This window comes from Mastomys coucha, unplaced genomic scaffold, assembly GCF_008632895.1.
Source record: "Mastomys coucha isolate ucsf_1 unplaced genomic scaffold, UCSF_Mcou_1 pScaffold12, whole genome shotgun sequence".
Classification (NCBI taxonomy): Eukaryota; Metazoa; Chordata; class Mammalia; order Rodentia; family Muridae; genus Mastomys; species Mastomys coucha.
Window position 1 is genome coordinate 84,696,687 of NW_022196894.1, and position 27,575 is coordinate 84,724,261.

The window sequence follows — 27,575 nt, forward strand, 5'->3', positions numbered from 1 at the left end:
CACTTACCTATAGCATTTACCAAAAGAGGTAGAAGCAAACTGTGGATGCCTTTAGAAAAAAATTCTTTCCACTCACTGATTAGATTTACAGGAAGATTGTCAACAATATCTGGAGTTATTGAGTCAAAAAAGGCACTGAGATCACAGGCCAGATCAAAGCTGACACAGGCAAACAGCTGCACAAGTGGAACAGAATACAGTGTCTGGTTCTCACTGGTTGTCTAAGGAAAGGACAGAAATAAAATAGGTAAGCAGGGTGCTACCTGAATACCACAAACAGCACAGAGCAAAGATCTTCACCATTCTGAATCAGAGAAGAAAGAAGAGGAGGAGGAGGAAGAGAAGGGAGAAGAGGAAAAGAAGGTGGCTGTTGAAGCACACAGTTCAGGAACAAATCATGTCTGTTTACATCAAAAAACTTTCAAAAATACCAGGAATTGAACAATTAGCAATTTATTCTGAAATGAACTTTTTAAATTTGTAAAGTATGGAAGAAAATAATATTTGTATTTACCAAGTACAATATATTAAATATGCAAGCTTCAGAGCTCTACAAGTTGAACATGAAGTTACCTTAAAATAAAGGAATTCAGGAAGAGATGGGAGCTAAAGTGATAACCCACACAGTGGGTAACCAGGCAAAAGCAGACTTGGACTGCATCAGCCCTGACCAACTTTGCTGCCCATCTCAGACCTACTTCACAAGTTACTATTTTTCTAGTTGCTTCCATTCACTAACCAAAGCACAGTATGACCTCGCAGGGAACACTAATTCCCCACTCAATGTCTTTGTCTTTCATAAATTACTTTGGTTATATGATGCAGTATGCTTTAGAAATAATTACAGTCCAAAAGGCAAAAACAAAAACAAACAAAAATCCCAAAACCTTGCCATCATGAACTCTAACATGAAAAGGCTGTGTTATAAATACTAGATTAAAACAAATTAACATAAGATTTTGAATGTAATTTGAAGATCTGATGCCCAGACTCATGAAACCACTATTCTTTTCCTGGTCTATCCAGCAAGAGCTAGTGCAGGAACAACTACTAAGTATTTTAATTTTTTTTTTAAACAAAGTATTTTACACGTTTTCTCTACAAAGAAGCTAATCATGATTTAAAGACAGAGTAAAGGGTCAAGACATACAGAGTGTGCAAAGCTCCAATCAGGCTAATTTACCTCCAACCAAGCCAACATGGAACACATGATGAAATCCCATTCACTCTCTGCTAGCGGGTACGAGCAGTACTTTAGAAACAAGGAAAGGAATCGCATGATTTCTATGTTTAAACCAAGGACCTCTGGACTTGCTTCCGATAGATTACTGTGATAAAGGCAAAGACATTCAATTAGAGAATATCCCATTTTAAACCAGGTACACATAAATGATGGCTTAAATATCTACTAAAATTTTGCTACCTCAAAAAAAACTAAGTATAAAATACAGAATCTGGGCCCACATTTTATATGGGAATAAAGTACTACCTACCAACTGAAAAGAAAAATATCTTCATGCTGTTTCCTCCAGCTTGTTATAATTTTTAATATACCATGCAACAGCTGTTTGTCATCTATACTTCTGGTTTGCAGGCAAGAATTGAAAATGGCAAGATGTCCAAAAGCTCCTAAAGTAAAATCAAAGCAAAAAGGAAAATACCTTTTAAACACCGTCTATAAAACAAAAGTCTACTTTGGAAAACTAAAACTGTAATACACAAGATGCTAACTCTTCTAAAAAAGGCTTGAGCCTGGTGTGATGTGTCTCCTGGAATCCCAGCACTTCAGAGGTGGAGGCAGGAGGATGCTGGCATCCAGACCAGCCTGGGCTACACACAAGACTGCGTCTATAAAGAAATGAACAAAAATAAACAATCTATTTCAAAGGTATTATACTAAAGAGTCAACAGAAGAGCTCATCAGAGGGCAGAGGTGTGTCTCCATGCCCACAGGGCACGTACTTCCGAATGAGGAATTAGAAAGTGAGGGCAGGAAATGCACGGCACTGGACTTCACACGAGTCTACTCTACCTTTGTATACAGAAGCCTTGTGCTTAACTTTCAAAAATGAACAACAAAGACACAGCTATAGAGTAAAATGTTAAATAAAGTAGAAAATAGAACACACAGAATTATAGAATTAATATACTTATTCAAAAAGCACATACACTTTTTGGTAAGCTTTTATGTTACAAGATGTTCAAACTTCATAAAGTAAAATACAAAATGAAAATTTTAAAGCATTTTTGTTTTAAAGATTTATTTATTACTGTAAATAATTACACCGTAGCTGTCTTCAGACACACCAGAAGAGGGTGTCAGATCTCATTACGGGTGGTTGTGAGCCACCATGTGGTTGCTGGGATTTGAACTCAGGACCTTCAGAAGAGCAGTCAGTGCTCTTACCCGCTGAGCCACCTCACCAGCCCCAAAGACTTATTTATTTATTGTATGTAAGTACATTGTAGCTGTCTTCAGATGCACCAGAATAGGGCATCAGATCTCATCACAGATGGTTGTGAGCCACCATGTGGTTGCTGGGAATTGAACTCAGGACCTCCGGAAGAGCAGTCGTTGCTCTTAACCGCTGAGCCATCTCTCCAGCCCATATTTTAAAGCATTTTAAGCTATACAACAATAAAAACGCAAAGTCTACTTTGAAAGCCAAAATGTTTCTTGAGCAGTGCCCAAATGAATAACTTTAAAAATGGCTTATGTGAGTGAGGTTACACCAAGCAGCTCATTAACTTCACTCCTAGGGGACCCCACCATTTCAAAACTCATTTTCTTATTACCTAACATCCTTTGGTCCCAACTATTACCTTAAATGTCAGCTAAAGTGAACTATCTGCACTCATTCTGTGTTCCAGGAATGCTCTTTGCAAACCGCATCCACGGTCAAACATGTACATTCCCATTCCCATACACATTCAAACACAGACATTCCCATCCGCATCCAAGCTCAAACATAGACATTCCAATCCGCACACATGCTCAAACATGGGCATTCGACATCACACTTGAGGGATTTCTTCTTGGGAAATTAGCACTGATGCTGGGCAGCAGTGGAAACTCCCTCTTTTCTGCCATTTCCATAGCACTACACAGTGCTCTGCTACAGTCAATTACAAGAGGACATAACATGACTTCTCTCTGTCATCTCTACAACAAGAGCTGCATGGAGATGCTTATTAAATCAATAAACACATGAGCCAACACAGTGCAGAGTTCAAAAACTTTAAAATGCTACAAAACTGGACTGGCGATATGGCTCAGTAGGTAAAAGCACTGACTGCTCTTCCAAAGGTCCTGAGTTCAAATCCCAGCAACCACATGGTGGCTCACAATCACTCATAACAAGATCTGATACCTTCTTCTGGTGTGTCTGAAGACAGCTACAGTGTACTTATTTATAATAATAAATAAATCTTTGGGCCAGAGGGAGCAGGGACTGAGCAAGCGGGGTCTACCAGAGCGAGCAGAAGTCCTAAAAGTCAATTCCAACAACCAGATGAAAGCTCACAACTATCTGTACAGCTACAGTGTGTACCCATATACATAAAATAGATAAATAAATCTTAAAAAAATACAAAACTATTCTTTTACCTTTGTATGTTCAATCGTTGGTTGACTAGGGAGAAGTGAGACGTAGCTATAAAAAGCTATACTGGTGGAAGGTTGAGGATACAGGTGCTGAGGGGTAGAGTGTGTGTCTAGCATGCGGAAGGCCCTAGATACCCCAGTACCACATCCAAACAGCCATAGGTAGACAATAAATGATTATGGGGCACTTCTGGATATAAACTGTCTCTCAAGGCTCTAGCACGTTTGTTCAAACCCACTTCCCTCACCTGTGCAGGAATTCACCGTAACAACTATCCACCTGACAGATAACAGAACTACAGGTGGAAGGAAATGAGCTCAAGGGCACTTGGCCACCTGTAACTTTGTATTTAGAGACTAAGAAATCCTTCTCTAATCTCAAGAAACAATTAAAATGCAGACTATGGCCCAGCAACTTACCGTTAATACTGCAGAGGTCTTCTTTAGTCCAGCCCAGAAACGCAGGTATACATTGAGCGCTGAATTCCTTCTTTTCTTCTTTAGACAAAAATGGACAGAGACTTTGAATGGTATGCAAATTACCTTCTGTTAGAGGGAAGAAACTGTTTAGAGAGAAAACATTATAGTTATTCTATGTGCATAGTTATTTCACAAAATGTTATTCAGATTATTCAAAAGGAAAATAAATTCAATGCATAAATACTTGTCCAGAAAAAAAGACCAAACAGATAGCTGCTAATTCCACGTTTTTGTTTTTTATTTTTATTTTGTGGCTTTTTATCTTTGCTGCTTATTTCTCATTTTTGAGATGAACATTTATAACTTTTCTAGGGTCTGGTGATTTTTATCTTTAACTGTTATACCGGTGGCCTGGACTGCAAACAGCCCTAATACTGGGATGTGTTTGTGCGGCATTCACAAAGTTGTGGGCTCAATGTATAACATCAATAAAACTAAGAACCCCAACTGGCACTATGCAGCATGGAACCAATGAGTAAAACAGGGCAGACAGATCAGGACGGCTTACTTTTTGTTTTGTTTTCTCTTTTATTACTTCCTATAAGTGAATCAAACTACCTCAAATAAAACCGCTTAATTTTTAAATAAGATTTAAGAAACTGAAATCTAGTTAGCCCACACAGCGTCAGAAATTCAAAGTGCTTATTGGTAAGCCTCAGCTAAGCACTAATCAGAAAGCTGAGCTTCCCAGCATACCCATCTGCTTGTCTTACACATTTCCTGTACTCTGACATGCACTTTCACACAATGGTCCCTTACTTAAGAAAAGAGGAAGGCTACAGAGTGGTTTAGAGCACTTACTGCTCATAGAGAAGACCACAATTCAGTTCCCAGCACCCACACAGCTGCTACATATCACCTGTAACCTTAGTTCCAAGAGATCCAAATGCCATCTTCTGGACTCCATGGGCACCAGACATACACATGGTGCACATACATCCATGCAGGCAAACACATAAAATAAGAGTTAAGCTGAGCAGTGGTGGCGCATGCCTTTGATCCCAAGCACTTGGGAGGCAGAGGCGGGTGGATTTCTGAGTTCGAGGCCAGCCTGATCTACAGAGTGAGTTCCAGGACAGCCAGGGCTACACAGAGAAACACTGTCTCAAAACCCACCCACCCACCCCCCAAAAAAAAAGTTAAATGAGTCTGGGGTAAAGGTAGACGTTGTGAGACCAGGAGGCCACAGAAAGGAGGCCACGAAGGGAGCTATTAACAAAAAGAAAAAAGAGGCACTTTTTTTCCACTTCCAAGCAATAAATAAGGTAGTAAATTAAAAACAAAGTTTCCCTAGCAGAAGACTTATTTTCTTTTCTTTTATGTGTACTGGTATTTTCTGAAATGTCTCTGTGCACCACTTGCATGCTTGGTGCCTTCAGAGACCCAAAGTGGGTGCGAATCCTCTAGATCTTGAGATCTAGATCACAGATGCTTGTGAGTCGTCACATGGGTGCTGGGAACTGAATCCAGGTCCTCTGAAAGAGCAACAAATGCTCTTAACTACTGAGTCATCTCTCTAACTCCCTACCAAAGGAATTCCAAGAAAATTAGGCTTATAAATTTTTTTCTGAAATAAGTATAAAATTTCATAAAGTGTCAAGTTAGAAATGCTTCATTCAAAAAAAAAAAAAAAGAGAGAGACAAAAACAAAGCAACAAGAAAAAACCCTGTTAATTCCAGAACTCAAGCAGTTGAGGCAGGGAGACTGGTGTACCCAGGTGAACCAGGGTAGCATAGTGAGACCCTGTCTCATAACACAACAAACATGTCTCCAATCAAAGCCATTCAAATCTGTCAGTCATCAGTCTCATTTCCTTCATTCAGTCCCTCATTCGCAAACCTGCTGCACTCTACTGTTCACTGACCACAGGTGGACAAAAGCAGCCCACTATAGTAGTAAATTACAGAGTGGACACATATTAACTAAGAATACCTTTCTTTTCTTTTACAAAATGGTTTTACTTCATCAGATGAAATACTTCCGGAAAGGATCAACTTAGCAATAATAAGAGACCAAAGTGTGCCATTTTTTCTAGATCTAAAAAAAGAGGCAAAACAAGAATGTTAAATACAGATACACAGATAGAGATTGGCTCAATCTTTCTGAAAATTGTTAAGATTTTAAAACACTAATTATCTGGATTCCTTCTATAGAATTAAATAAATTTGGATCACAAAGTCATTCAAAACTTCAAACTCAACTGTCACTAATTACTCAAAGGACTGGGAGTTTAGGTAGTTCTCTTCACAACCGGAACTGAGCTCTCACTCCCAGTTAATATCAAAGTACCTCAAGATCCAATAGGAGAGATGCCTTTAAACATCTAACTTGAAGACCAGAAGCCACATCTGGGAAGGGATGTCTGGCAGAGTGTTAGCATCAGAGCATCCAAAGCCTGTGGTGATGCATGGGCGGGTCCACAGACCTGTTGCCAGGGCAATAGCCACCATATTCCCAGAATCCATTGGGCTCACCTCCCACCTTTACCCATGGCCATACATAACAACCCATATATATATGTATGTATGTATGTATGTATGTGTGCACATATATATATATATGGGGAACATTCCTCTATCTTCCTCTCTCTCCCCCTCCTCTCTTTCCGTGCCACTGCCCCCTCTCTCCCTCTCAATTAAACCTCTTACACGTGGAACTGTTTGGGCCTAGTGTAGTATGTCCTGATGTAACCCGCTGTTCTAACACATGGTCACTACCATGTGGATCGGTCGCAGCACCAGCAACCGTGGCTGCCATCAGTATGTGAGTTCACGGCCCCCTCAGCTGGTGGCTACAACAATCTCAGGCTTTCATCACGGAAGCTGCCACTGCTGAAGACAACACTACCAAGTTGCAGCTGGAACCAGAGTGGCAGCCACGCACCTCGGGACATACAAATTTCTACCACGTGAGCCACACCCCGCCTGGTCTATAAGGTGGGGTTAGCCTCTGCTCAGGTCTACACCTACCCATTCAGTTCCATGTTTTCCACTGACCAGTCCACTATAATTCTCACCCAGACACCGACATATTAGTTAATAGGATCAGTCAAGGGGAGAACCTCCAGCTTCCCAGAAACGGCCTGGCCAGCTTTCTCTGGGAACCATGGGTTTACAGTCAAGCCTCCCAGTTGACATATGCCTTAGGGCTTCTGCCATTGGTTGCCCCTCCCTCGAAAGCAACTCTCATTCCCAATTATTTTTTCCAGGCTCTAGCAGCCGAAAAATCCTCGGATCCAGGGTAGGCTACTTTCCATGGCAGGCCGACAGAGTCTGCTGAGTAGCCACTAGGGGTTTCATGTGACGACTTGAACCACTAGCTTTGGCTGTTACTTCTTGGTTCTTGGACTGTTCTCAGGACGCTGGTACAAATAGTCCAACTACCCGCCAATGGGTGTCAGAATGTCTTCAACCGTACCTCCAGGCACCCCACTGGGATGTCTCCTGGAAAATCTCAAATCTTTGAAGCTAACACCTGACTTGAAGGCATCAAAATTAATATATCTCTGCAATAAGATCTGGATTAAATATCAACTAGATGGGAGTTCAAAATGGCCACTTAATGGTACCCTAGATCCAACTATTTTAAGGGATCTTAATACATACTGCCAGTGAACTGGTAAATAGAAGGAGGTTCCCTATGTCCAAGCATTCATCTATCTCTGTTCCAATCCTTCCTTGTGCTCTTCTTGTTCCCCAACCCAACTTCTCTTAGCCATGAAATCTACACAACACAACCTCCTCTAGATGAGGTTATAATGCTAGATCCAGCTAATGAACCACCCCCTTTTCACCCCAGACCTGTCTCCACGCTGCCGAAAACCCAAACTGCTGCCTCAGTTTCTTCTCCTCACCAGGATGCCCCAGAACCTGTTAGCTCTGCCTCTCCAGACCCCTCCCCTTCTGTGCCAGCTGTGGGCCGCTCCAAACACCCCACATTGGCAGCTACCTTCACTCCTCCTGTCACCTGCTCTAAGGCTACAGCCAAACCTCCAAGTCCTTCCTCCCCAGAGACACCTGACCCAGCAACGGTCCTACCTCTAAGGGAAGTTGCTGAAGTAGATGGTCTTGTCAGAGTGCATGTTCCATTCTCACTTAGTGAACTTTCCCAAATAGAAAACAGGCTGGGGTTCTATACTTCTAACTCTTCCAAGTTTATTAAAGAGTTCCAGTATATCACTCAATCTTACAGCTTGACTTTCCATGATCTTCATATGATCTTTACTAACAACTTACTTCCTGAGGAACGCAGACAAGTCTGGGAAGCAGCAAGAGTGCATGCAGATGGAATTCACCAGACAGAACATACACAATTGGCTCTGAGACAGTGCCAGAACAGGATCCCTGGTGGAATTACAATTCTAGAGGTGATATTTTAGCCAGGTATAGGTTCATTACATGCCTTCTGGCCAGTCTTAGAAAAGCGGCCTTAAAGCCAGTAAATTTTGAAAAACTCCAAGAGGGTTGTCCAGGACAAGCCGGAGAATCCATCTCAATTTTTAGAACGCATTACGAAGGCTTTATTACAGCATACCAATCTGGACCCTGAACACCCAGAAGCTAAGCAACTTCTGATGACCTACTTCTTTTCCCAGAGCTACCCCAACATAAGAGCTAAACTTAAAAAACTGGAGAGGGGACCCCTAACTCCACAGGCAGAAGTCTTAGTGCTGGCCTTCAAAGTGTACCATGGTAGAGATGATAAAATTCACAAACAAAAATACCATATGCTGGCAAAGGCTGTCTGATCAGCCCCAGCCGCTACCCTGGACTCATGGTCTCCTAAGACTCAGAGACCATCAGGTACCTGCTACAAACGTGGTAGAAAAGGTCATTGGGCAAAATTCTGCCCTAACTTCCACAAGCCAAGAGGGCCATGCCCTAGGTGACATCAAGAGGGACATTGGGCTATTGATTGCCCTCATGTAACACAGAACAAAAGGACATCACTCTTAGATAACCCTCCAACTGATCTCCTAGGGTTGGCTATGGCTGACTGAGGAGGCTCGAGCTCCTGTGGCCCAACGACTGCCATCACTAGCAGGGAGCCCTGGGTAAATATCGTGGTATGTGGGCAGTCCATCTCCTTCCTCTTGGACACTGGAGCCACTTACTTGGTCCTGACGGAGTTTTGGGGACCCACTTCTCCTTCTAGTTCTCCTATTGTCGGGGTAGGAGGACAACCTTACTTCCCTCTCCAGACCTCACCACTTAGTTGCCTTTTTAGGGGTGTACCTTTCACCCATTCCTTTTTGGTAGGGCCAACATGTCCTGTCCCCTTATTGGAAAGGATCTTCTAGCTAGGCTGGGTGCCTCTATTTCCTTTGCTCCTCACATTCGCCTAAACCCAGGCTTGCCAACGGTTCCTCTGCTCCTTCTCCTAGCCAGGCAACCTACTAACACTACCACGTTATTTCCTTTACCAGCTTCTCAGGTAGTTCCCCAAGTCTGGGATGGCCAGAACCCCTCTGCTGCTAAACACCATTCTCCCATTGTCATCCAATTTCTGGACTCTATCAAGTACATAACCCAAGCTCAATACTCTTTCTCTCTCTACAACCTACAACTCTACCTTCTTTAGCTCCTGACACCCATCAAACTCTGTCCTATCTTCACCAACTCTTTCATCCTAACAGCCAAGCATTGTCTTCTTTTGTTAAGACCAACCTACAGCCTACTCCTGAGGACTTAAGCTTCTTAAAATCTATTACTGCTTCTTGCAAAATCTGTCAGAAGTCTGACCCCAACTCAAAGTATCATAGCATCCCTTTTCCTACCCATCAGGCTAAAGGTTCCCTTCCTGGAACTGACTGGCAACTTGACTTTACGCATATACCCACTGTCAGGCATGCCAAGTACCTCCTGGTCTTGGTGGGCACCTTCTCAGGGTGGGTAGAGGCATTTCCCACAACTAACAAAAGGGTTCAGACAGTCTCTGATCTCCTCCTCCAAGAGATCCCCAGGTTTGGTGTCCCAGGCTCTCTCCAATCACATAATGGTCCTGAATTTACTTCTCAAGTCTCTCAAATCCTATCTAAGGCCCTAGATATCCCCTGGCATTTTCACATTCCTTACCACCCTCAATCTTCTGGTAAGGTAGAAAGATCTAATCACTATTTAAAAACCACTCTTGCTATCACAGGAACTTCACCTTGATTGGGTAAAACTCCTACCTCTGGCTCTTTTCAGGTTACGAGCTCTCCCAAAGCGACCTCTCTTCATCTCTCCCTTTGAACTATGTATGGACATCCAGTCCTAACTCCTGGTCTTTCACCTAAATGTTCTCCCCTCCCAGACCATCTACTTACTCCATTACTTTGCCACCTCCGTTCTCTCCTATGGAACTTTGCTGACCACCATCTACCTCGGCCATGCACTGCCTCCTGTCTACTACCTATCAACATTGGAGACCAAGTCCTTCTATCCCCTCCGGGTCATTGGCCCTCACCTCTCTCTCTCAAGTCGCAGGGCCCTTTTAAAGTAATTTTTGTGACCCCTACAGCTGCTAAACTCGAGGGACTCTCTCATTGGGTCCATCTGTCTCACCTCAAACCTTTCATTCCTCCACCTAAAAATGACTCTTCTTTATACACATCAATCTTAACAGGACTGTGCTCTGTTAAGCTCCAGAGGACAATGAGACCACCTACCTTGTCCCCAATCCCAGAAAATGAGACTCCACTCCAGCAGCCGAGCTCGACCTCACTGGATTAGACATGGGTTTCTCATCCTCCCCCTGCTGTTCATTTCTATCCAGGGTAGCCCTTATATCTGGAGATTCGAGGTTCAAGAAACCCCCACAGATAACAAACAGTCTTTCCAAATAGGGTCAGGAAACTGCTCCATAGCTGGATGCCAGGAACCAATCCAAATTGCTATCATCCCAGTATCTGTAATCCCATCTAAATATTATGATCTCTATACTTGCTTTCTCTTTGACCAGACAAAAGATTATTGTAGAAAATGGCCAGACAAATATGGGGGCTGCCCATATTGGTCTTGTCAGATACATATGCTAGGATCACAGATCAATCATTTCTTCTATCAACACCACAAGACACTCTTCTTCTACATACAAGACCCATGGGATTCCAGGTGGGAGACAGAAGTTGTTGGTAAGCTCTATCATAAAAACCAGCCCGGGACCCCAGTAAGTACCATCCATATTCAGAGAAAATATGTCTCAATTGCCTAACCCCTGGATATCGGAAAAGTAGGGGAGATAATCAGACGCTACTCTGAGGTCCTCATCTCTTTGACATCACCCCTCATAAATGGCACTAACTTGTCATTTTGCCTTTTACTTCAGACTTTGACCTCGGCATACCAACTCCTTAATGTCACCAGACCTGGACACTTTAAGGTGTGCTGGTTATGTGTACCCACTGGAACTAACTCACAATTGTCACTTACAGTCTCCAGTGATACTGCCAAGTAATGTTACCTCACCCTTTGTCAGCTGCCCTGGCTCCAGTGTCGCCATGACTTACCTCTGTCCCTCTCTTTGGCATGGCAACCTGTTTTAAGGCCTCTGGGACTCATTTAGTGGGAATGCTGAGCTCCCTAGACTGCAATAAAACCATAACCCTTGATATATCATCTCTGCCACAATGCCCTACAATCCAAAACACGTCAATTCTTTGTGGCACTCAGGCATATCGTCACCTACCTGCTAGCTGGTCAGGAGTTTGCACATTAGTACTTCTTTTCCCTGAACTGGGAGTAATCCAGGGAAACAAACCCCTGCCAATCCCAGCTGTAGATATGATAGCTGCCCAACATAAGAGGGCAGTCCAAGTTGTGCCACTCTTGGTTGCTATGGGAATAGCCATAGGAGTTGGTACTGGAGTTGCAGGGATAACAACTTCCATGATCCAATATAATAATTCACTTCTCAGTTTCAAAGCAATTTTCAAAAAATGTCTGAAACTGCTTACTATCCAAAAACAGATCGATTCTTTGGCAGCCGTGGCGCTTCAGAACAGACGGGGACTAGATATCCTGACAGCTAAAGAAGGTGGTCTTTGCCTGTTCCTCCAAGAAGAATGCTGCTTCTACGTCAACTAATCTGGGATAGTAAGAAATAAAATCCAGGAGCTACAGTCAGACATATAAAATTTCAGGGACCGTGAGACCTCCAGTTCTGAGATTTTCGGAAACCCCATATGGAAGTGGATACTCCCGTTTGTAACTCCTTTCCTAGTCATCTTACTGGTGTTATTATTTGCTCCCTGCCTCATTAATCTTGTTTCTACATTTCTTCCAAATTTCTAACCAAACTATCAATTACCTCCTGTTACAGGATTACCAGCCACTGTCCACAGAAGAACCTGATGTGAACGTTTACCAAGTGGATCCCGATGGTGAAAGCCAGCTACCCCCCATTGACAACGCCCCTAGACAGCAGGAAGTAGCTTAAGAGACATGATGCCCTCGTTCCCTTTTCACAACCAGCTTCCCCTTCCCTTTTTCTTTCCTTCTCTTTATAATATCAAAAAGGGAGTTATGTTAGCGTCAGAGCATCCAAAGCCTGTGGTGATGCATGGGTGGGTCCACAGACCTGTTGCCAGGGCAATAGCCACCATATTCCCAGAATCCATTGGGCTCACCTCCCACCTTTACCTGTGGCCATATGTCACAACCCATATATATATACACAGGGAACATTCCTCAATCTCTCTCTCTCTCCCTCCTCTCCTCCCACTACTGCCCCCTCTCCCTCTCAATTAAACCTCTTACACGTGGAACTGTTTGGGCCTAGTGTGGTATGTCCTGACACGACCCACCGTTCTAACACATTACAGAGAATAACTGAGTCTCAGTAAAGGACAAGGAAGTACTATTAAATGCAGAGGAAGCTGTGAGTATCTGGGGTTGGCTTTTCTCCTCTTCTCTTTGTTGAGGCAGGGTCTCACTATGTAGACTTGGCTACCTGGATCTTGCCATGCAGACCAAACTGGCTCTAACTCACAGAGATCTGCCTGCCTCTATCTCCCACCTGCATCCCTATGCCCAACAAGCTGTGTTAGTATGGACTGGTGCTCCAGAGGAAGTCTGGTACCCTTATACTGTAAAGCATATTCAGAATACTGGTAAATTAAAACAAAATAAATGCCATTCAACATCTAACTACCATAATGCTACAAGAACTATTTTCATGCCATGCAGTGGTGGTGCACGCCTTTGATCCCAGCACTTGGGAGGCAGAGGCAGGCAGATTTCTGAGTTTGAGGCCAGCCTGGTCTACAGAGTGAGTTCTAGGAAAGCCAGGGCTATACAGAGAAACACTGTTTCGAAAAACAAAAAAAAAAAAAAAAAAAAAAAAAAAAAAAAAAAAAAAAGAACTGTTTTCATAATTCATCTTCCTCATCTGAGGAAGAAAAACTCAACATTAAGAAACATCTAAGTTACAGGAGCAATTAAAGTACAATTAAATTTAATTGGAAAGAAATGGGAAGATCAGTCACGTAACAAATTAAAACAATGTCTTCAGCCCCCATAGACTCACATGTTTGAATGCTTGGCCCATAGGGAGAGGCACTATTAGGAAGTGTAGCCTTGTTGGAGGAAGTGTGTACCTCTGGAGGTGGGGCTTTAAGGTCTCATATGCTCAAGCTACACCTAGTATGGTAGAGTCACCTTTGCTTGGTTTTGGATCAAGATGTAGAACTCTCAGCTCCTTCTCCAGCACCATGTCTACCTGCATGTTGTCATGCTTCTCACCGTGAGGATAGTGGACAAACTGTAAGCCAACCCAAATTAAATGTTTTCCTTTATAAGAGCTGACTTGGTCATAGTGTCTCTTCACAGCAATAAAACCCAAACTAAGACACTATTAAAAGGGATTTAGATCAATGCTCTGATTGAAACAAAAGCACAAACTGGGCTTACATATTACAGAAGAGAAAGCCAATTTAAAAACAACTTGAAAGGGAGTCTTACCTGTCAAATAACAGCTGCAAGAGGCTAGAAGTATCACCAAGTACAGATAAGTTGCTATAAGTTATATTCATTTTTTGAAGCATTCCACAAAATCCACTTAGAAAAGATGGCGGATTGTCAAGTTCTTCACACCACTGTAGTGAATACAGCAGCTCTGCAACTAACAGAATGGACACAGCCAGTTATGAAAGGCACACAGTGTACAGAACCCAAAGCTGACTGAACTGTAAGGTACTATCTAAGCTTGTGGAAAGCTGAGTTTCAGTCTCTTCCTTGTCTCCTCCAAAACTCCTTGTTAAGGGACAGGCCTCTGTACCAAGGAGAAAGTTAGTAAGCAGCTGAGGGCACTGAAAACATGGCACTGAGAACAAGGAGAAAGCAATCTGTTTCTACAACGTAATTATTGTCTGTCCCACACCCTAAAAACGCCTGCAATGGGAAAAGGACAGTAGCTGCTCATCCATAGAGAGGACCAAGACGAGGCTCCCCCTGGGTCTCTCTCTCCTTGAGTTGATAGTGGATAGATGGACAGATGACTTTACATGCCTGCTCTGAATGATGCCATTTGATGCTATTCATTCTTAGATATGCAAGCCTTACTGGGGTGACACTGTCCTGACCAAGGCTCAACAGGAACTCAACTAACACCTCACTGGGTTTCCCCAGCTGATTTCTGCTGCGTATTTGTAAACTTCATTTGAAGTAAACCTCTGTTTACTCTCTGGATGCTAGGATTGCTCAGCATGATGGTGTTTTGCTATCTGTCTGCTACTTCCATCAGGCACTTGCTATTTCTTCTTTCACTTTTGCTTGCTTTAAAACACAGCCATCATAGTCTTGGCATACAGTCTAGCCCACCCAAGACATGGTGGCTAGCCCTTAGAGCACTTTCACCTGGCTACCCAATTCTAACCGCTGGGCTCACTCATAAAAACAGCTGTCAGCTGGTTTTCCAATTGCTTTGAGATTTGAAAGAATAATAAAAGTGAAAACAGCTGTCTATCATAAAAGAGTACACTAACCCTAATCCTAACCCTGGAGTGTGGTGTCGTGTACCTATAGTCCCAGGCACCAGAGAGGCTGAGGTGGGAGAAATTAGAGACCAACATGGTAACTCAGTGAGGCCCCATATCAGAGCAAATACCACTCCTCTTCCGAACAGAGCCCTAATTTACTAGACACTGGAAAAAAAAAGCTAGATATTACTGTAGTGCACCTGGCAAGTTATAAAAGGTAAAAGAAACTGTGCCAAGAGTGGAGATAGCACACACCTTCAATCCCCATCCTCTGGAGGAAGAGGCAGGCAGATCTCAGTGAGTTCAAGTCAGAATGGTCTACCAAAAAAAAGGAAAAAAAAAGAAAAAAAGAAGAGCTAGAGCAATGGTTCAGCAGTTAAGAGCACTTGCCATGTTTGCTTCCTAGCACCCATGCCAGACCACAGCCATCATGTCAGCCCACTCAAAACTGCCTATAACACTCGCTTCAACGGCAATGAAAAATGGTCTTCTGGCTTCCAGGAGTGCCCACATATACACAAACTCATTAAAATAATACAAGAGCTTAACACAACACGAACAAGTCATCTAGGTCTAGCCTTATGTTTGGACAGAGCAGCAATGTAAATTAAATGTGGCATTCTATAGCCAAATGAAGTTTCATCTTTCTTTCAAAGAACATGTAGTCTCTCAAATGTATGCAAATTTTTTATCTTGAATACTATGTACAGGACACACCTACAATCCTATGAATAGGGAAATATGCTGAGGTTCTAAATCTTGAGATTCAATATTTGAGTCCTTACTTGCCAGTAAAATAATGAGAGCCATGGTGTTCAGCACCCAAGAGCAATTTCAGAGTCCTGACATCACACCTACTTTCCTCAGGGCACATGGCCCAGCGTCTCCTTACTCTGATGTTATGCCAGCTTGAATAAGATAACTGGTTTAAATACAATTTAAACCAAATTATGCTGATCACCAAACAAGATCACAGAATGTCTACCTGAGCCTTTGCAGATACTTACTTATTTTCTCAAGGACATTGTTTTCCAGGACTAGTTTCTTCTTCCATGCAACTAGGATCATTTTGCTCAATAATGATGAAGTACACAAATGGTTGGGAAGAGTCTTTGTGTCCTGTTCCTTAAAATCCATCTTGAAGCATTCATAATTTAAACTCAGCCTTCCCTCTAAGAGAGGTCTGTGTAACCACTATAAACAGAACACACTCAGTTATATGCAAATTCATTAGGTATTCTAAACTGCTTCATTTATACATTTCCAACTTTGTTCATTATATTCATCCAGTTTCTTTTGTTCATGAAGCTACTGGAATAAGCAATTTATGTAAAAATGCAGTAGCTCAGAAGCGTGGTTTGTATCAGAGCAGTCAACACTACGCACACTTCACGATTCCCTAAGAGAACCAGACCTTACTCCTCTTTACATGACGCTGACACCAGTGTCGAAAGACATATTTTCATTAATAACAACTGTTATTAATGTTCAGAGCAATGCAAAAAATCCTTAACTGTTTTTTTCTTTCTTTCTTTTTTTATAGATTTATTTATTATTATTATAAATGAGTACACTGTAGCTGTCTTCAGATGCACCAGAAAAGGGCATCAGATTTCATTATGGGTGGTTGTGAGCCACCATGTGGTTGCTGAGATTTGAACTCACAACCTTCGGAAGAGCAGTCGGTGCTCTTACCCACTGAGCCATCTCACCAGCCCCCTTAACTGTTTTTTTCTAATCCAGGATAAAAAACTGAAGCCTGAATTGACTAGAAATCCAGAATGAGACGCACACTGCAGCGTGCAGCGTCAGACACACCTGAACAGGCAGCGCCTGCCTCATCTTTTCCCACTCGCGGTCACTGGGAATTACACTTCCAATGTAAACTCCAGGAAGAGAAGTGTCCTCACTCTCTATAAGAGTACTCAGCAGATCTCCAGCAGCAGACAAGAGGACCTGAAGACTAAAATCAATGCAAACAAGTGCTAGAGTTAGGGTACAAGCAGTTCCCCAATCTAATACACATTAAACATCCAATTAGAGAAGTAGTGCTTGAGCACAGAAGAACACAGAGAGAGATGTGATCTGTCCTACCGCCCACCATACCTCAGACACAGAGACTCAAAACCTTGGCTCAATCTCACATTTATAATGTGAAGCTGGGCGATGCTTCTATCTCAGGGTGGAGCGGATGACTGTTTTCAGATATGGAATGCTTGAAACACAACTACCTTCCTGAATGCTAAGAGGATGGTTATTTTACCTAACCCCAAAGACTGCATGCATTGTTTTCAAGTTGATTACATGGACATCTACATAAAATATTCTTATAACCTAGTATCTTAAAAATGAACAACCAAGGACAATTAGTATGTCTGGGGGCCATTAAAGATCACAGTGAACAATACAAAATATTTAACACAGAATAATATCACAACCATGCTACTGACTACAGATAGTTTAGCAGGTAAATAATTGCTCTGTTGACAACTTTTAAGACAAATTTTTTTAAAAAAAAAAAATCTGGACAGTCTAGTTTTATAAATGTCTTAAACAGATTGGAACTCACTAACCATGAACTTTTTTCCTTCTTAAGACTGGATTCTCACTACATAGTCCAGAACGGCCTCAATTTGTGATCTGTCTGAGGGTTGGGAATATGGGCACGCATTCCCACAGCCAGGAGACAGTATATAAGAGACACCATGCAACTGAGCACAAAACGTTACCTCATGTTATCCAAAGCTGAAGACTGAACCTGGTCCTTAAGCCACAGAACAGACAAACGTAGGAAGGTGCTCTGCTCATATGTACTTGCAGTTTGATGGACCAATAAATTTACACCAGAAAGCAAAGTATTCTTCAGTTTACAGATCAGAAAATCTAAAAATCAAGGTATTAGCGATAATTTGTAATCTCACTAACTAAACTCTTTTCAGTATAAAACATCAGAAACAAATTTGCTGTAGATCTGAGATCTTTAAAATGTTATTTTAAAACAAAATACAAAATTAAGCTCATTAACAAAAGAAATTAACTGTCATATTCACAGAATAATGCAAGCTAGCCTGTACCACAGTACTGTAGAATGATAAGGCAGCTATTTTCCCTATCCTGAACCTCCTTACCAAGAGCAGGTATCTTTGACAGGTTACTCTTTCCAACAGAAAAGTTAGGATTAAAGAAAGGATTAGGGGAGGAGAACTATCCATCAATGGTATTAGTAGAGTTTTTGTTCATTTTTGTGACAGGGTCTCCCTGGGTAGCTCTGGCTGGCCTGGACCTCACTATGTGAACTAAGTTAGCCTCAAACTCATAGAGACTGTCCAGTCTGAGCCTCCTAAGTGCTAGGATTAAAGACATGCACCACCATGCCCAGCCTTATTAATAGTCCTTTTTTTTCCTGCCCCTTTCTCAGATAAACTTGAATACAGAAAGCAAAAACTTAGTCCTTACAAGACAATTTCAATTTCATTTTTCATAATCGAGACTTAATACATTTTATAATAAAAGATCCAGTATTCGTATTCTTATTCCTTTATAAATAAGGAAATAGAGTCATTGAGAAATGAGGTACAGCAGGCACAGTGGTGCACACTTTAATCCCAGCACTTGAGAGCAGAGGCAAGCAGATCTCCCTGCTGGCCCTAAGCCTAAGTACCTGAGTTCTATTGCTGACACCCAAGTGAAAGGAGGAGAGAACTAACTCCCACACAGTTCACAGTGAACAACAAATGCCCACACAAACCAAACAAGTATAATTTTAAAAGAAATGAAGTCCCTTGTTAGTGCTACTGAGTGAAGAGGCTAAGACTAAATCATCCAGTATGGCCCCTTGCAAACGGTTTCCTTGATATCAAGCATGCACTTTAGAAATATCATCTACATATTTATTTTTAGCTGGGTTTTTAGAGCTAAAAATATGACAGTAATATTTTCTCAAAGTTCTTTAAACTGAAAACACATTACAATTCAAGTAATAAAGCCTGGGCACTTACACTCACCATGGAGGTCAGAGCCTGAGACTCCCAACAACATATGTGAGCAGTAGGCTCTTACCTGGCAAGCCAGTCCGTTCTTTGCTCTGAGCACATAACTGAAAGAGAGTTAACAACAAGTCCTCAGACGGTGGCATTAGCAAGCCTCCTCCTGCTGAGCTGAAGAAGCTGTGAACCACATCACAGACAAAAGACACTGAGGAGTCACTGTGTGCCGCTTCTGATAAATCCTTTGTTTTAGATAAAGTCTCATGAAGTTTAACAATAATTCTTTCAACATATACTTCTCCAATCAAGTAATCTACAAAAAAAAAAGAAAAAAAGAAAAGAAAGATACAGAAAATGAAGAGTATTAACAATGTATTTTGAAAATATCTTTCCCTGGGCTAGCAATCATGTAGATTTTTTTCTAATGTTTTGTACTTACTTTTTAAAACCACATATATATGTATGTATACACATAATTATATATATATATATATTAAACAACAAAAATATTTAAAAAGCCAACCTGCCTTCTAACACGTAAAAGCTCTCAAGTTTTAAAAAGCAATTTTAAAGTAAAACCCAGCAACCGACTATAAAATTCAAGAGTGGGCTACTTTATTATATTCAAAGAATTTTAAATCAAAATGAATAACATTATATATCTTGAGACATACCATATAATAAACACAATATTTATAACAAATGTAAGGTATGTGAGAAAATATCTCTTATCTCTACCACTAATATTCAAATTAAAAGTATGGAATGCCCCCAGGAGGCAGAAAGGATTACCAACCCTGCTAGAAGCCGAAACTGTATTCCCTACCGTTGTTAACGCGTTGGGATAATGCCAGTCTGAGCAGATTCCACTGTTCTGATGAGTGAGACTCGGAAGATATCGTGGATTCCAAGTCCTTACCACAAAGACAGTCTGCCAAGGCAACCAATTTCTCTCCAAGAATACTGCCTTTTAGCCAAGGAATTACTAAAGCATGTTTATCTGAACTAGAACATGCCTAAAAACCATAAAATTAAAGATTAGAAGCAAGATCAAAAGACATGTCCAGATTAGTGTGCTGATCCTACTGGCTCCCTTAATCCCGTGGCCCAGGCTCTCCCCACTGCTGTCTTCCTGCCCCCAGTAACCCTGGTGACAATCACTCCCCAGCTTTGTTACATTACCCCAACCACACAGATTCCCACACATCAAAATCCATACAAATCCCACCTGTTTTTCAAAATCTCCCCATCCATCCTAGCCCAAGACAAACTTTCTTCTCTCTGTCCAAGCCAACTACTTTTGCCTGACTTTCTAAAGCACGTACTGGGAAGCATTATTATATAACTATTTCATCTGTGTGTGTGTCTTGTCTTTCCAATAAGACTGTGAGTTCCTTGTCGACAGACACTGTTTTAAACTTCTTGGATACCTGCTACCAATTCTGAAGATATGTTCAAAGAACAATGAATAAACTCTGAAGACAGTTTATAAACGGCCTCTTAATGGTATATTTTTGTTCATTAGTTTTTCTAAAATTAAGGGACAATTAATATATAATGGCCAACTACTTCAATATTTAACAAAGCGGCTTTACATCCCCAGAATCTCTTAAACAGAGTACCTAGGGCCAAGTATCTAATGGTAACTTTTTTATTTTTGTTGAGTGGGAAGAGAGAAAAAAAAACTTGTAAATCCACCCCCAAAACCATGCTGATCCATGTTCCCAGAGCTTCTTTTGCTTTAAAGGCTGAGAAGAAAGGGTTTGCAACTTGGTTCATTTCAAAGCCTGAAAAAAAGAAAACCCAAGTGCACGTTGGGTAGTGACTAAAAACCGCTTATCTTTTATACTAAAAAATTAGACAATCAGAGCTAACATTTCAATCTAAGCCTTATCAATAAGCTAGCCTTATGATCTTTGACAAGTCTCTCAACCAACCTGGGCCCACTTCCTGATTTGTAGACCAACAGGTTTAATCTTCAGATTTCCCTCCCATAGAGAAAACAACTTTCTAAGTAAAATGTCTCTCAAGTTAGTGAGACATGAGTGTTAGAGTCACAGTGCATTAGTGCAGCTACTCAAAGACTCTATGCAGCTCTAAGCCAGGACAGTCAGAAGTCCCAGGAGCCCAGAACTGGAATCTTACAAACACTACTCAGGAAGACGCTCTTCTAAACAGATATGAGCGCCTACATGACCAGGCACATCCAGCTGATACCAAGTGGGTAGATACAGGTTTATTCTTTTCTTTTAAGATCTATTTATTTATTATACATAAGTACACTGTAGCTGTCTTCACACTCCAGAAGAGGGCATAAGATCTCATTACAGATGGTTGTGAGCCACCATGTGGTTGTTGGGATTTGAACTCAGGACCTTTGGAAGAGCAATCAGTGCTCTTAACCGCTGAACCATCTCTCCCGCCCCAATTTATTCTTTTCTTAATTTTAAAAAATTACATTTGTAGCATGTGTGTTTGTGTGTGTGCATGTGTGCCCAGGTATGGAGATCATAGGACAAACTGCAATAATTGCTTCTTTCCTTCAAGCACGTGGGTCCCTGGGATCAAACTCAGGGCACGGGCTCAGCAAGCACCGTTACCCACTGAGTCTGCATCAGTTGACTCTTATTAAACTACTGACTCTCTTTGTACTGATTCACAACCTATCAAGCAGCTACTCTAGCTCTTCATGTAGCTTGCTTACAGAATACTAAAGAAAAGTAATCGTGTGCCTGGAAGCTGTAATTCTCAGTAAACAGTCAAAACATAGTCTGCACTTACATTTTGTAAAAGGTAAACCGACTGGCAAACCTGGGAATTATATAAACATAATTGAAAGGGGGTTTTGTCTATTTATTTTTTCACTTTTTGTACTGCTACAAATCAAACCTGGGACCTCAAACACAGTTGGCAAGTGCTCTACCTTTGAGGTACAGTAACAACCATGATGTAGTTTCACAAAATGAAAAAGGTTGGGAAAATTAAACAACGATGTGACTATACTTTATAATCTCTGAACTCTACATAGAAATACAACGGGATTGAAGCATAGCTCAGTGATAGAATGCTTGGTAAGCATGTTTGAGGCTCTGGATTCAATCCCTAACAGAGCAAAATGGAATACAAGGAAAGAAATTATTAGGATAGTTAATTTTGTTTTGTGTTTTTCACTACCACTTTAAAAAAAGAAAAACACAAATTCATGTAAACTAAACAAATCATAAAATCTGCTCTAAGAGGAGGTGTTTTAAGTAATTCATTAGAAACATCTACTTAGCTATGCCATTTAAATCATCACTAGAAAAGAATACCAAAGCCTTTTGAAATTTTTCTGAATTGCATCCTTTGATTTCATCTGGTTCCTTTATTATCACTTTTCTTATAGCAAACTGCACAAGGCTGAGGCATTCTCACACCCTGCACAGCCCTCCACATCGGAAAAAGAATTTCCAGATGTTTACAGTCAGAACTAGAATCATTCACTTAATTTCTACAGACCTTGAGGAGCCCCCTTAGAACACCACACAACGCTGTCTCAACAGCTAAAAGACAAGTGGCTTCTTCAGAGCCGGTTCCTCATGAGACTAACAGTGGTGAGGATGTGCTCTATCAGACGCCTGACCACAGTCAGCATGAGACGAAGACTGGGGTTTCAATCTCTATATTCACACACAAAAATAGAAAAAGGAAGAACGGAGCGAGGAGGAGAGCTTAAAATACCTTTTCAATGACCTGAAGAAGAGCACTCCACTTCAGCTCCTCCTGAAAAAGACAAATGCACAAGCTTTGAAAACATGACGGAAGCTCTGCACATCCAAAACAAGCTGCCTCGCTGTAGGCAGTGCGGCTAAAGAACTCAATTTTTCTTTTTGGTTTTTTTTTGTTTTTTGTTTTTTGTTTTTTTTTTTCCCCCAAGACAGGGTTTCTCTGTGTAGTCCTGGCTGTCCTGGAATTCACTCTGTAGACCAGGCTGAGCTCGAACTCAGAAATCCGCCTGGGATTAAAGGCTGGGCCACCACTACCCGGCTAAGAACTCTCTTGTTATCAACCTTTTGTCCTTGTGGAACTCATCAGTACTTCCCAAGTTAGCGAAGACCATGCTGTCTTTAAATGACCCACACACAGCTGCCATGCTTATTCTCATCATGCCCCATAAGAACCTTTATAATAGATGACAGTCGTACCTTGGTTAGATCATCCAAGACTTCTTTCCTTTCCACACCACTGTCACAGCATCGAAGGGCACTATACAAGATGTCCACCAGGAAGCCCCCGTCCTCCTTCTGGCTCTCATTTAGCCAGCCTATCAATTTATGATATAAGAACTGAACTGCAGGATTTTTGTCTGCAAGTTTGGTTATTTCCAGAGGTTTGGCTTTGACAACATTCTTCTGTTTGTCACTAAGGAGAATTTTAAATACTTGGCCTGAGGAGAAGGAATCAAGCAGTGTAGAGAGAAACTGCAGGTGTTGCTCTGACTTCTGCTCATTGACAAAGCTAATGCTCACCTCTGCAAGTTTACAGACTAAGTCCTCCAGAGGTTTTTTCCTTAAAGGAGATACTGAAGATTTATTACTGAGAGAAGATTCAGCCCCTCTTTCAGAGCCTTCGCTGTTCTCTCCTTCTGAAGACACACATTTCTCATTCCCTTTAGGAGCTTCAGGTGTATCGATGGCAAACCTGACCTTACTATTTTTCTTTCTGATTGACTTCAGTGAGCTCGCTGGCTTCTGAAGGACCCCTACTAGGTTAGACACACCCAAAACAGACTTCACATTTGCTTCTGGCTCACTGATTTTCTCAATGCAGATCTCTGACAGTCTTTCCCAGAAATTTAGCAGAACATTCTCCAAGTTGTAGACAGTTTCAGCATCTTGGTCTACATCTGCTTTGGTTTCCCAAGAATTTAATGTTTCTGCTAAATGGGTAAACAGCGGCCCATGTTGCAATCCTGAGTCTTTGAGAACTGTATCAATAAATGGGATCAACTGAAAGAGAAGGAACAAATTTTAAATTTTAGTTTTCAAGAGAGTTTAAACAAAGTTAAAGCAGTATAAAGCCTCCTATTTGAGGAGCAGGGAGATGGCCCAGTCAGTAAAGTGCATGCCAAGCAAAGATGAAGACCTCAGTTCAATCCCCAAAATATATGTTAAAGAAAAAAGAAAAGCCAGTCAGACCCCTGGGTTCACTGGCCAGACAGCCTACCCAACAAATCTGTGCATTTCAAGCCTGCTACAAAAAGCAAGAGGAGCAGGGTGGTGGTGGCGGCGGACGCCTTTAATCCCAGCACTTGGGAGGCAGACGCAGGCGGATTTCTGAGTTCGAGGCCAGCCTGGTCTACAGATTGAGTTCTAGGACAGCCAGGGCTACACAGAGAAACCCTGTCTCCAAAAACCAAAAAAGCAAGAGGAGTGGAATCCTAAGAAATGATACAAGAAATCATCCTCTGGCACTCACACAGACACGCGCGCGCACACGTGCTCATGCGTGTCCCCTCTCTCTCTTTTTCTCTCTCTCTCATACACTTTCTCTCTTCCTCCCTCCTTTCCCTCCTTCCTCCTCCTATTTGGTCATAACTATTTTTCCCCTCATATATCTGAAAACAGTAACTCAAATATTTTCCAATCATTCACAAAGTTTGACAATTTCACTCTATTCCACCTCAATTTTGATGTATAATCCAATTTTCTTTGTATCTTCTAAGATCAATTGGTTTTTGCATTTTTCTCACTTAATTGAAAGATACAAAAAAACATACAAGACTAGAAGCCTGCCAGGTGAAGTGGTATATACCTGTAATTCCAGCCCTGGGGAAGTGGAAGCACTTGGCTTCCTTAACACGCATATTGCTTGGCTACACAGGAAGTTGATGGCTAGGTCAGGCTACATAAGACCTTGTATAAATAATAAATAGACTGTAGTCATTTGAAAGATAATTGGAGCACTTAGGCACCAAAAATTCAGAATACTTTTCCTGAATTAGAAAGGTAAAAGATGGAGCCAGATGGAGCTCTACAAAGTAAGTTCCAGGACTGCCAGGACTACACAAAGAAATCCTGTCTCAAAATCCTGGAGAGAAAATGAAAGAAAGAAGGAAGGAAGGGAGAAAAGGAGGGAGGGAAAGAGGGAAAGAGAGAAAGGAAACAAAAGAAAGAAAGAAACAAAGAAAGAAAGAAAAAAAGGAAGAAAGAAAGAAAGAGAGGGGGAGGGGAAGCAGGCAGGCAGGTAAAAGATGGTAATGGGGCTAGAGAGATGGCTCAGTAGTTAAGAGCATGAATTGCTTTTGTAGATGTCTACAGTTCAGTTCCCAGCACCAATAACAGCTACTTTACAACCACCTCTAACTCTAGCTCCAGGGGATTTGAATCCTTCATCTAGATCATCAGGTGCCTACACTCACACAGGCATATAGCCACACCCCACAAATACACATAAAATCTTTAAGAAAGAGAGAGACAGCTGGACAGTGGTGGCACATACCTTTTTTAAAAAAAATAAGATTTACTTATTTTATTTATATGAGTACACTGTCACTGTCTTCAGATACACCAGAAGAGGGCATCGGGTCCTACTGCAGATGGTTGCAGCAAACATGTGTTTGCTGGGAATTGAACTCAGGACCTCTGGAAGAACAGTCAATGCTCTTAACCACTGAGCCATCTCTTCAGCCCCCAGCACATAACTTTAATCCCAGTACAGCAGAGGCAGGATGAAGTCTGAGTCCAAGGCCAGCCTGGACTATAGAGCTAATTCCAGGACAGCCAGGGCTAAAGAAACTCTGTTCCGAAAAGCCAAAGAGAGAAAATCTAAGATATTATCAAATATACAGGCTTCTAGAATCACAGAGCCTGCCCTTATCTCATAGTCAAATAGAACTGTTCATAAAAGGATAAATACATATGAGCATTTTAGAAATAACAAGATTATTATTGAATAATTGAAACCTCACTACACATCACCAAAAGCACCATGTAACTTTTGTTTTGCACTGTCTCTTTATAAAGAAGTCAGGGATTGGGTTGGAGAGATGGCTCAGCGGTTAAGAGCACTGACTGCTCTTCCAGAGGTCCTGAGTTCAAATCCCAGAAACCACATGGTGGTTTCTCACAACCTCACAACCACCTGAAATGAGGTCTAACGCCCTCTTCTGGTGCAGCTGAAGACAGCTACAGTGTACTTATAAATCTTTGGGCCAGAGGGAGCAGGGAAAGAGCAGGGCTGCCCGGTATTAGTGGGGTCCTAAAAGTCAATTCCCAACAACCAGATGAAGGCTCACAACTATCTATACAGTTACAGTGTATACACATATACATAAAATAAATAAATAAATCTTTAAAAAAAAAAGAAGTCAGGGATTTAAATCCAGAGACAGGATATGGTAGATTAGTCTATGGATATTACAATAACAACTGACAGTATAGAACTTTTATTTATACAGTCAGAAATATACTATTCAAGGCTGGAGAGATGGCTCAGCAGTTAAGAGCTCTAACTGCTCTTCCAGAGGACCTGAGCTCAATTCCCAGGAACCACATGGTGGCTCAGAACCATCTGTAATGGGGTCTGATGCGAGCAATGGTGTACTCGTATGCATAAAATAATATTCAACGTGTAAACATTAAAGTGAAGTCATTTGGAAGGCTTACTACTAAAAACCGTCAAGAGGACACTGTGAGCTTGAGTCCTTGTGTGCAAAGCCGGCTGACTGGCAGACGCACCTGCTCGTTGATAAGCATCTGCACCATCTCCTCCTCGCCTAAGTTCTGTTGCATTATAAACCGGAAGCATTCAAAAAATGCTGAGATGACAGCTGAGCACTCAGAAGAGCTCGATTTGGTCCTCTCTGTTGACAGCCTAGGAAATAATAATTGAGGATTATTCTTCCAAGAAGAAAAGAAGAGCTCAAAATCAAAAAAGACATTAAAAAGGAATCGTACTGAATAGACCTTAAAGTCAAATTCTTGAAACTAAAAAGAGCAACCAAAAATATTATAGCTGATGAGAATGTGAATGTCAAGAATTAGAAAAAGAACTTATTTTCAAACCTATGAAAGAGGAAACATGCGATTATGATATTTAAAATGTGATATCTAATTATTAATGTTTAATTATTAATTATAACAATTAGTTATAATTATTAATTATCATAATTGATCATGATAAAGTCTGCATGTCATTCATTGAACAATAAATGCGGTAAACTTTTTCAAAGTGTTAAACAGAAGTAACTTTTTGGAACCTGGGACCTGGACCTCACACATGCTTCTAGGTGGTGAGTCACATCACAGATCTTCAGCAGCTCTAACATGGATTTGGGCATCTATATCTGTCAATATGAAAATACTATGACTCATTTAGAATATGGTCATTTCCATATTCTAATACTCACTTCCATCTAGACACTTAACTGTTTTTATCTTTGTACAGGATACTACCACAAAAGCTTGGACAGTTTTCAAAAACAGAACTGGGTTGGCTACAGTCCAGTCCTATAACCCCAGTCCCCTAAGAGGCTGCAGTCCAGTCCTATAACCCCAGTCCCCTAAG

At 41.4% G+C, this 27,575-nt stretch overlaps 1 protein-coding gene across 1 annotated transcript in view; it reads right to left on the reverse strand.

Moving 5' to 3' along the window:
• Positions 1 to 27,575, reverse strand: part of Ltn1 (listerin E3 ubiquitin protein ligase 1) — a 69,680-nt gene that overhangs the window by 22,514 nt on the left and 19,591 nt on the right. The window contains exons 9-22 of the mRNA XM_031364320.1: positions 26,747 to 26,882; positions 23,213 to 24,016; positions 22,749 to 22,790; positions 19,855 to 20,044; positions 19,102 to 19,341; positions 17,772 to 17,925; positions 16,861 to 17,005; positions 16,050 to 16,236; positions 14,027 to 14,186; positions 6,018 to 6,122; positions 4,025 to 4,167; positions 1,494 to 1,629; positions 1,184 to 1,328; positions 8 to 221 (exon numbers count right to left, since the gene is read on the reverse strand). Of these exons, the coding sequence (XP_031220180.1) occupies positions 8 to 221; positions 1,184 to 1,328; positions 1,494 to 1,629; positions 4,025 to 4,167; positions 6,018 to 6,122; positions 14,027 to 14,186; positions 16,050 to 16,236; positions 16,861 to 17,005; positions 17,772 to 17,925; positions 19,102 to 19,341; positions 19,855 to 20,044; positions 22,749 to 22,790; positions 23,213 to 24,016; positions 26,747 to 26,882 (2,801 nt within the window). The remainder of the gene's footprint in view (positions 1 to 7; positions 222 to 1,183; positions 1,329 to 1,493; positions 1,630 to 4,024; positions 4,168 to 6,017; positions 6,123 to 14,026; positions 14,187 to 16,049; positions 16,237 to 16,860; positions 17,006 to 17,771; positions 17,926 to 19,101; positions 19,342 to 19,854; positions 20,045 to 22,748; positions 22,791 to 23,212; positions 24,017 to 26,746; positions 26,883 to 27,575) is intronic.